This window comes from Megalobrama amblycephala, linkage group LG21 (genome assembly GCF_018812025.1).
Source record: "Megalobrama amblycephala isolate DHTTF-2021 linkage group LG21, ASM1881202v1, whole genome shotgun sequence".
In the NCBI taxonomy this organism is placed as follows: Eukaryota; Metazoa; Chordata; class Actinopteri; order Cypriniformes; family Xenocyprididae; genus Megalobrama; species Megalobrama amblycephala.
In genome coordinates, this window is record NC_063064.1 from 29,655,926 (window position 1) to 29,667,540 (window position 11,615).

The window sequence follows — 11,615 nt, forward strand, 5'->3', positions numbered from 1 at the left end:
TAATGATCTGGACATGTTCTTTAAGGTTTTGTGAGATTCACGCTCATGTTAAGATATGCCACATGACCACAGATGCTGCTATATGAATAATTCATCTATGGGGTTGGTCTTGTTCTGTACATAAACTCGTTGACTGTTGAAAGATCTCAGTTAATATTTACTGACAGAAATGCTCTTGATATTATATGGGGTCCATGTTTGATTGAGACCATATATGTTTTAATGACTTTCCAAGTGAATGCTTTGTAATTATATTGTTCTGCCTATATTGATTGTTCAAGCAAAAATATATGGCTTAAAAATGTTATTTAGCTACCTTAAACTTATTGAAATATTGTTATGATATATAAGAGAAAATATGTAAGCATCAAAAAATAAACTTATATAAAGCAACATATATTTTATGCATCTGTATTTTTTTTCACATTCATACATAAAAACCCACAAATATACTTTGGTAAGAGTTTTAATATGTACATCTTTATAAATGTCAGTCACATTCTTAAATTAACAAGTCACATTTGGTCAGATGCGTTTAGAAAAAAAAATCAATAAATGCAGATTTATAAAATAATCTCATTAAAAGGAGTACATTTTAGCTTCTAGTGCAAAGCTTATGACAAAACACACTTGTGATTATTTATTTTAACAGTTAAAAAAAATTGAGGATCAAAGCAGCATTAGTGTTTATTCACATGATTACTGTGAGAGTTTAATTACTCATCAACAAAAAAATTGCTTATTGTAATTGTATGATCAGTGTATTATAGTTTACCATCTAAACCAAAGTATCACATAAATGTAAAAGATGATTTGCGTCAGATTAGGGGGAATATAACACTTGATAACCAGGAATCACAAAGTCCATTCATCTCTGAAGAACACTGAGTCCTCTATCTTGTGCAAACATCTTCATTGCACTGTAAAGGACACAAAAATAATAAAATCATTTGGTTGATCATGTGAAAATGAATAATTAAAACTTGAGTATCCTCGAGTACGTAACATTGGACCTCATTTACAGTATGGAAACACGGACACATTTATAAAATATCTTTTATATAGTTTGACACAGGTTTGGAACGGTGAGTAAATAATGACAGAACTGCCATTTTTTTTTTACGGTGAATCACAACTTTAATAACAGGAAAGTCAATCTTTTAAGCTATAATCAAAGGAGAACTGGGATACATTTTACGGCCGTGTGAAAGTAACCATCACACAACCACACTCCCACAGAGGAAATGGCATCGTTGGCTCAAAAATGACAAAACAGACGCCGGTAGTCTTTAATGGGTAAACAAGACCTGCGACACGTCCTGTTATTGAACTTCAAAGCAACGTAACCGTTTTTAATATAGAGCAGATGTGGTGCTTAGTTATATTAATAGAAATATTTAAGTTACTGTCTGCCAAACCAATATTAATGTTCATGAGCATCATCTAATGGTTGAAGACATGAAACTGGATTGTGAGAACTTAAATGTAAGAAAGTTATCTGGAGGCTTTTTCAAACCATAATGCCCTTGACGGATCAGTTATTGAGTGCATACAATTTAAATCATCCAATTGATTTCCCTTGGGACTCTCCCATGTCATTCAGTGACGACACTTGGGTTTGGGCTCTTGACTGTCTGTTGGGCCCTTTCCTTCCTCACAAGACCCATGGGAGCGATCTGCTCTGAGATATGCTGCTGAATGACACCATGTTTATTCTTCAGATGAACTAAAGGTCTTTTGGTAGATCTAAGGGTGTGGTACGACACAATGTATGTTTCTCGTGTAGCCAGACTTTTGACTTCGGCGTGAAGTAAAACAAATGAGACCACAATAATAGCGCAGAATAAAACATTCTAAAAATATGGAGAGCGACTTCACAAAATGTGCAACTGATGAAATTAATGGGAATTTCTATTTTGTCCTTTGCAATCACAATTGCTGATTTGAGTTGATAATAAGAATTATTACTATTAGAATGATTTCTGAAGGATCATGTGACACTGAAGACGAGTAATGATGCTGAAAATTCAGCTTTGCATCAAATGATATTAAAATAAAAAGAAGTTATTTTAAATTTCAATAATATTTCACAATATTACAGTTTTTACTGTACTTTTGATCAAATAAATACAGCCCATTTTTTAAAAGTCTTAATTATTCCAAATGTTTGACCGGTAGTGTAGTATGCAAACTAAACTCATTTAATTTTTTTCAACGATCACAAGCTACAAGCTTGTTGCATTTTGGCAAATCTGTTTCATAATATCAATGTGCTATCTTCTAAACATGATGTTTTGTGTCACTAGCACTGAATAATAAGATTTATTTTGACAAATTACAAGAACTACTTACCATTCCATGAAAGAATGGCACATATTTGTTATTTTGGCACGTTTAGTTCAAATGAGAACAAACATGTTTTTAGAACATCTATAAGTGTTTTTGCTGGTTCATATGCATTTACCATTCACCTTATTAAAATCACAAGGAAAAAAAGAGTGTTGTACTCTCTGAATTGTCGCGAGACATTTAATTAACAAACCACGCCATTGGAGCCTCGTGCATCCAGGCCAGAAATCTAGGAGAATACATGTTTTGTCATCTAATGTTAAGACTTTTAGACTATTTTAAGTGTCCACATAGCTCTTGGGAAAAAAAGGTAACAGAAGGAAAATCTCAGTTGGAACTGGAATGTTTTGGAAATCCAAAAATCTAAATTCCGTCATTATTTACTCACGCATGTCTTTCTTTCTTACATGCAATCAGTATGATGAAAGTGAATGAATACTGGGACAGTTGAGCTCCAAAAATGACAACAAAGCACCATAAAAGCATCATAAATGTTGTCCATTTGACTTGTGCACTATATTCAAAGTCCCCTGAAGTCATATAATAGCTTTGTATGTAGAATTGAACATCTACACATGCAGAGTTTACTATACTATATAACTCTATAAAGCCTACTGTTTCATATTTGTTACTTACTAGTTAAATACTTGATAGCAACTAGTATTAACTAGTTGCTTATTAGCATGAATATTACTTGGATATTGGCTGTTTATTAGTACTTATAAAGCACATAATAATGCCCATATTCTACATCGCTTAATCCTAAACTTAACAACTACCTTACTAACTATTAATAAGCAGTAATTAGGAGTTTATAGAGGCAAAAGTCATGGTTAATACATGTTATATATGTTAATGTATATAATGTATACATGTTATGTAATATATGTTAATACATGGTTAGTTAATAGTGAGAATTGGACCCTAAACTAAAGTGTGACCAAAATATTTCATATGTCAGGCTTTTATTCTAGCAATCAATTACTCTATTTCTTCTGTTTCTCAGGGGATTCTTGGTCTACTTCACCTCATCTTGAGCTTGACAAGGAAAAGAGAGGCCAAAAGTGCCATTTCCTGCAGGATACCATGGTTAAGTCCTTACCTCAGACCACACATGACGTTAGGGGTTGCACGTCTGCGTAAAACCCCCTGTAATAACCAGCGGCGAAAATAGCATCCGCTGGTTTTAGTGGGTTTTGTTGTGAGATGAGCTCCACTGAAATCTCACGCCCAGGTGCATCATGGGGCCTCGGGGCGGTTAAGATCACGCTAAACCAGGAGATCGGTCTCACAACAAGACTCTGTTCTACCCCACAATCACTTCACTTGTTCAAACATCCACTTACATAAGCCAAAGCATCTGTGCTCCAACATTAGACAGATTCATGCCTTTCTTTCTAGAACAGCTATTGGTGAAGCTGCTCGTTGACATGAATTAGGTCACGCTGCGGCAGAACACAGATTCTTTAGCATGTCTTGTGGAGGCCTGTAAGGGTTTAATTGCGCTTTTCCTCATATTCTGGTCTATTTAAGCTACTGAGGAAAAGTAAGATATTATTCCAGTGGAATTCCGCAAAACAAGGTAAGGATTTCTCTGGTGTCATGGTTTCACCATGTTTTTGTGTGGTTGCATGGACCAATGCACCCAAAATCTTATACTTTACTGCAGTAAAAACCACAGTGAAATTGTCATTGTAAAGTAACCCTACACAATACACAATAGGAATATTTAGACTGGCCTCAAAAATGCATTAATATAATAGCATGGTCACATTTTTTGAGTCAATTAAAGTAAAAACTTACAAAACTGGGTAATTTTAGAGACTTTGTGGAGAAGAAACTCTTGTTCTTTGACCATAAGTAATAATATATCAAGCATCAACATGGGAATAATACTAAAAACCTCTTGTTCAAAAGAACATCAGAGTTATTTTAAAAGCCAAAACTTCAATGTGAGCCATTTAATATCACTTCAGATAGTAGAGGTGGGCAGTACAACTAAAATCCTATGCATATGACTAATATCATGAGTAATTTTATTTCATAATACTGTTATCTTGCTAAGTTCTTCATCTCATGTGTTTTATTTGGGACATGATGAACGCAAACTGAATAAATTATAAGTCTGTGCAAAAACAGCCTAAAGTTATGTAAAAACAGTAACACATATTCTAAAATGGATAGTTCAGATTTTTCTGTATTAGTTGCATTTAAAGTCGTTTTATGATTATTTATGCAAACATTAGAGCTGCATGATACATTTTGAATCACAATTAATTTTAGAGATCACGATTCTCTCATGATTCTGAAAGGACAACTAAACAAAATAGCATGCAATAAAGTTCTGATAAAATGTCTATTTAAAATAATAATTACATTTTTTTTTAATTCTTTTTGGTTTGAATGACTGATTTACTGACTTGCTTCTTTTATAATACATTTTTAAATAAATTTAACAGTCATTTATCGCCACATACTGGTGTAACCTATACATGACAATTGCTCTCTCTTGAATGTTTGCTGTGATCATACTTGTCAAAGGATTAATAGACATAGCCCAATCATTGTAATTTAGGAATAAGGTCGTAAATGGAGATTGTGACCTTTTAACTATTAATCGTGCAGCTCTAGCACTTGTTTAATTCTATATTAATGCATCAAGAAATGCACTTCAGTGGTTCTCAACCTTTTTGACTTTTGAGCACATTGAAGACCCGACCTTCCTAGATTCTGTAAATTAAATTGCAGGACAATTTTAAGAGCTGAATGTTCCTGCTCATGTTAACAAATGAATTTGCCAGTTGTTCATCATTTACTGGCTAAGGATTAAGTACAACAAGTTTAAAAAAATAGTATTACTCACTTTTACTTACTAATTTCTATCAGATAAAATGTTTTAGAGCATGGCATAAGTTTAAAAAAAAATTCCCATGAAGTTTTTATGCATTTACATGAATTTTCCAGGTCTAGAAAAGACAATTTCAAAATTAGTCCATTTCATTAATCCAAGTTTTTCAAGACTGTGTGAACCTTGGTTCTTCAAAGGGGAAAAAACAGTTATTGAGGGGGTGAAATAAAAGAAGAAATAACTTGATTTTAGTGTTGTTTTAGATAGCTTTAAATCATCTTGAGGCCCTCTTGAAAGTTTGCTGAAACCTTTATTAAGAACCACTGATGCACTTGATGCATTTCTATCTAGTCCTAATGGATTTCCTCATGTATTGCAATGTTGTTCCTATTACCATTAAATACCCAGAAACAACTCAGAGGAAGTACTCCTGACTGGTTTACCCACCGATAATCACAACCACTAACTTTTCACGAGACATCTAACTATACTCCAGTATCAAAGAGGTTTGACACTTCCTGTGTTTTACCTGTGGCTTTTCTCCAGCCTGGACGCTGGCAGAGATCCCGAGAGCTTTGGTGATGTCCTCAAGAGATGCGTTGTCTGCAGGCGTTTTCTGGACAAAATGCAGCAAAACCTTTTCTCCACCTGAACAGAGTGACACATTCATGCACTGTGATATTATTTTATAAAATAATTGTACTGGACAAATATTACTCTGTTACAGTAATAAGAATCTAATGAGAATCATCATGAGATTAATGAGAGCCTCAACATCCAGATGAATTCAAGTAATGAGATTTGTGGGAAAACATGTTTAGTTGTATTGCTGAATTAGTGCTCTTAAGCTACCCATACTGTTGACACTAAGACCCAGAAACAGTTCAGAGACTCATCAAATCCACAAACATCAAGGTTTACTCTAAAATGTTCATCTCTGCTACAAGCAGATTTCTTCACATTATTTCTCATTGTTGAGCACATAACAGATTTGCATGTGCTAAATGTGAAGTCATGCTGCCCTCTAGTGACAATAATGCAGACTGCTTACATTACAAGCTTCGGTTCTCTTCTATGACACACTTGTCAGTACACAAGAGGAACTAAAAAATAAAAATTAACACTAGACTAATACATTTTCCTTGCAAAAAATGATGAAAATGCATGAAAATATTACTCTTACTCAGTAACTTTTTTTACCTTTTGTGACGATGAGCATGCCTCCACTCTGCAGAAGATCTCCACTAAAGTTTCCTTGAATTCCTTCTGCACTTGCCTTCAAGACAGGGTGAAAAAATATGAATCAAAAGCTTTATCTAAAAGTTTTCAGCACATCTTGAAATAAGGTATTATTATTTAACACCTCAAATTTGGTCATGTTTACAAATAAGGCATCTAATTAAAGTTATTTAATCACTAATTATCAGTGGACCAGAATTATAATTTTCATTTCACTATTTAAGGCAATGTATGATGCGTTGTAAATACCTTAGAGGCAATTTCTCGTACTTTCTTTCCCATGGCAGCTGGAACCACATTCATGGCATTGTACCTGAGTTTGGAAACCAGAAAGATTTTTGGTCATTTTGACATGCTTGTGTCATGGATAAACATCATGCACTCGTTCACCTAAAAATAAAAATTCTGTCATTATTTACTCACACTCAAGTTCTTCCAAACCTGTAAGAATTTCTTTCTTCTGTCAAACTCAAAAGAAGATATATTAAAGAAATATAAAAAAAAATAAAATACTATGATAGTCAATGGGGTCCATCAACTACGGAAGAGGATTAGGGCCAAGCAATAATAAAAAAATAAAACCATCTCGAGATTAAAGTTGTTAAATTTAGAGAAAAAACTCGTTAAATTTCAAGAAAAAAGTCGAGATAAAATGTTGAGAATAAACAAATTCGTTAAATTACAAATTTGTTCTCATAATTTAACGACATTTTTCTCGTAATTTAATGACTTTATTCTCAACATTTTATCTCGACTTTTTTTCTCGAAATTTAACGACATTTTTCTCGTAATTTAACAAATTTGTTCTCATAATCTAACGACTTTTTTCTCGTAATTTAACGACTTTTTCTCATAATTTAACGAATTTGTTCTCAATCTAACGACTTTTTTCTCGCAATTTAATGAGTTTATTCTCAACATTTTATCTCGACTTTTTTCTCTAAATTTAACGAGTTTTTTCTCATAATTTAATGAGTTTATTCTCAACATTTTATCTCGACTTTTTTCTCTAAATTTAACAAGTTTTTTCTTGTAATTTAATGAGTTTATTTTCAACATTTTATCTCGACTTTTTTCTCGAAATTTAACGAATTTTTTCTCGTAATTTAATGAGTTTATTCTCAACATTTTATCTCGACTTTTTTCTCGAAATTTAACGAGGTTTTTCTCGTAATTTAATGAGTTTATTCTCAACATTTTATTTCAACTTTTTTCTCTAAGTTTAACAAGTTTTTTCTCGTGATTTAAAAACTTTAATCTCGAGATGGTTTTATTTTTTTACTATTGCTTGGCCCTAATCCTTTTCCGTAATCAACTGTTTGGTTACCGACACTCTTCAAAATATCTTCTTTGTGTTCAGAACAAGAAAGAAATTCATACAGGTTTGGAACAACTTGAGTGTGAGTAAATGATGACAGAATTTTCAGTTTTGGGTGAACTATCCCATTAAGTAAAAATAATCATGAATATGCTCAAGTTGTACCTCATACCTTTTAAAGCCTAAATCTTTGTAACACTGTTTCTTCTCGTCAATGTAGATGTCTAAACAAAGAAAAAGTTAAATATTCACAGGATCAGACACCTTTTATCAGTGACAAACCCAAGGCAAACACAGGCATGGTAAGCATAGTAACAGGCAAAAAGGACAGTAAAAGACAGGAATTCAATCAGTAATAAATTCAAAACAAAACCCACACATTGAGCTTAACCTGAGGTTATCACTTATTTCAGAAGAAAGAATGCAGAGTATTGAAATCCCTTTTTAACTCAATGGTGTCCAAGAGCGCACTTGTGAAAACTGCTTATTTCCTGCTTTCGAGATGCTCGAATAAATCCTGAATCCAGCACAAGCTGAATTTGAGTATATTGTGCTTCAATGGAAGGATCAATATCACTCAGTTACATGCACTTAATCAGACACTTTGTGTTTTATGTTATGTCATGCATTATTTTACAGACCCGGATGCATTATAAGTTAAGGCACGTTCACACCAAGAAAGATAACTATAAAGATAAAGACGATGACAACTATATTAGCTTTCACACCAGCGGACAATATGGTTCTGTTTATTCTAAAGGCTCGTTCACACCAAGGTCGATAACTCTAATGATAAAGATATAGTTCTATTGTTGTAAGTATGAAAGAATAGCAGAGTCCACACCACAACTATAACGATAACGGCACAGAGAAATAATTCACTTTCAAAAAGTTTTTTTCCATCTAATGAACGATAAAAACATTGACAGCCAATCAGAATCCATCCTCCTTTAAAGAGCTCGAGCGCCTAAAGCGGCATGTATGGAAGCTTGTTACTGCCATAATATAAAAAACAAAAAAAAGATAATTGCGACTTTTTATTGCGAGATTTTAACTCACAACTTTGAGTTATGAAGTCAGAATTGCCTGAAAAAAAGTTATAATTGCTTGATATAATGTTGAATTTTGAGGGAAAAAAGACTGACGTTTTTTTCTCAGAATTGCAAGTTTATATCACAGTTTTAAGAAAAAAGTCAATTGTAACATATAAAGTCAAAATTGTGAGTTTATTCTGACTTTTTCCTCGTAATTGCAAGTTTATATCACGCAATTCTGACTTTACATCTTACAATTCTGACTTTATATCACACAATTCTCACTTTCCTCAAAACTGGGAGATATAAACTCACAATTCTGAGAAAAACGTCAAAATAAACTCACAGTTCTGACTTAATAAGACACAATTGCGAGTTTATATCATGCAATTTTGAGAAAAAAGTCAGAATTGTGAGATGCAAACTCGCAATTGTGAGAAAAAAAGTCGCAATGACCTTTTTTTATTTTTTTTTTTATTTTGCAAAATTGCAGTGTGCACTTTTAAGTTCAAACCAAGAAAGATAACTGTTATATAAAGATAACTATAACTGCATCAGCGTCCACACCAGCGGACAATATCGTTCTGTTTATTATAAGCACGCACTGCAGTTCTGTCGTGAAATACTCCAGCTCGTTACAGCAGGATGGATTCTGATTGGCTGTCAATGTTTTTATCATTCATCAGCTAGGAAAAATCATTCTAAAAGTGATTCCAACAATATCATTTCTCTGTGCCGTCATCGTAATAATCGTGGTGTGCTATTCTTTTATATTTAGAATGATACAGAACATCATTAGTGTAAAACTAAGAAATTAGGAACAATATTAAACAATAAAGTCAAGCTATCAGTGTCAAATCCTCACCGCCCTTGAAGAATCCCCCATCCTTGAACTCTTTCACTCCCGTCTCTTCAGGTCCGATGCCAATCAGAGCGATGCCATTTGCTTTCAGGTCTTTCTCCAGTTTACTGACCTCCGCTGCCATCCACCGGCACACCTGACAACCAAACCTCCTCAAGAAGAAGAGAATGACCGTCTGCTCCCGCCACAGAGAGCCAACCTCCACCATCTAATGAACAAGAGACAAACAGATACAGCTCATAAACAGTCATTCATAGGGATGAAACAAACTTTATTTACATTTTTGGGTAGTTGACATTACATATGAAGCCGTGACATGCTACAATGCATTTTCTAATCAATTTAAAAATTTTACACACGGCATTTTTATGAGCTCATAATTGAGACTACATATTTACAATTTTCAAATGTAACAATAACCTGAATTCCTGATTCTGAAAATAATTAAAGCTCATGGACATAATCGGTTCATGGAAATTTAAGTGACTTCTATTGAGCGAGAAGAATTTATTTCAATAAACTTATTAAATTTAAGTATTTAAAAGTCACATGCATATAAAATATGCCTTCAAAGATGTAAAACTAAAAAAAAAATAATTTAAATATTATTTAGAAGTAGAGATGCACCAATACCGATTATTCAGAGTGATATCTGCCGATGCCGATAACAATACCGATAGTTTGGGGGTTCTCCCTTTTATACCTTCTTTTAAATTAATGATAATTTCATTATAATTCATCATATTTTTAATTATTATATTTTGAAAGAAATGCAAATAAAAACTTAATTCTCTCAATTTCATCAACTTTTTTTCAGAGTAACTGGTATCAGTTATAAACATTACTCAAATTAATATTAACACACGTTAACTAAATTCTTAAGATTAAATTAATATTTCTTAACTTTCTGAATGTTATTAATTCATAAATTACTATTAATATTAAACATCAAACTGATTTCTTAGCATTTTCTTTACACAAAGCACAAATTCAGTGCATTTTCCTGCCCTCTTTTGATTGACAGGATATATCGGTCCTGACTATGGGCTATTTTTAATCATGTGAAAATTTGCTTTTATCAGCCGATACCGATTATTGGCCGATATATCGGTGCATCTCTACTTAGAAGGCAAATAACATTACATATATTAATCATATTTAATATGTTTTAAACTGTATTTTATTTTGGCAGTACAGATACATAAAAATATAACCAATTAGAACAAGAAACCCATAACTGCATAGGTTTGAAGCATTATTTTGTTGCATTACATTATAAAGACTCATAATGAGTTTTCATTGCATTTGACACCTGCAAGCAGTCAGTGAGTTGTTATTTACACCTCGAGTGTCAATGTTTTCATATCACATCAGGAATAAGAGCAAACTGATCCTCCTAGGGATCATCACTTCACAAACATCAACTAAATCTTAACAGCTGCAGTGTGAGAAGAGCTTTACATTTGTTTACAGTCATGTGCACATCAGAACAGGAAGTGTTTTTCATGAAAACACTTTGAAATGGTCATTTAAATGGTTTAAATATAAAGTAATATTTCTTGTTTTCAATAACCAGGTTTCTTTAGTACGTTACTCATTATTTAAGTTTTGTAAATGATTCAGTCAGTGACCGCTTGCATCTGAACATCACTATAGTCTGCTAGTAGTAGGCTAACATATAGAAACAGAATTATTACCTCTCCAGACGTGGTGTTTTTCAGTTGGTTGGCTCCTAGGCTGGTCAAGTTTACAGATGACATTTTCGTAGTGTTTATTTTTTTGCCTTTAGGTGTGAAATTCGCTCTTACTCCTTCAACAGTTTTTTACACTTTACACAACCACACAAACTCGCCGCTGTTATATACACACGCCCACTTGTGTAAGACATGACGTGAGTGACACGCGTATCGACCAATCACAGCTTCGGGAATTCAAACCATGCGCTCGAGGGGCGGGGCATATTAC

At 33.2% G+C, this 11,615-nt stretch overlaps 1 protein-coding gene across 1 annotated transcript; it reads right to left on the reverse strand.

Annotated features, from left to right (window-relative positions):
- Window positions 1-450: 450 nt before the first annotated feature.
- prxl2b (peroxiredoxin like 2B) lies at window positions 451-11,543 on the reverse strand. Its single transcript, XM_048172797.1, has 7 exons — window positions 11,348-11,543; window positions 9,654-9,858; window positions 7,927-7,978; window positions 6,686-6,749; window positions 6,398-6,473; window positions 5,727-5,845; window positions 451-920 (listed from the first exon to the last, which is right to left on the reverse strand). The coding sequence occupies exons 1-7, from the start codon at window positions 11,408-11,410 to the stop codon at window positions 894-896; spliced, it is 606 nt and encodes a 201-aa protein (XP_048028754.1). The 5' UTR covers window positions 11,411-11,543; the 3' UTR covers window positions 451-893.
- Between the last annotated feature and the right edge of the window lie 72 nt (window positions 11,544-11,615).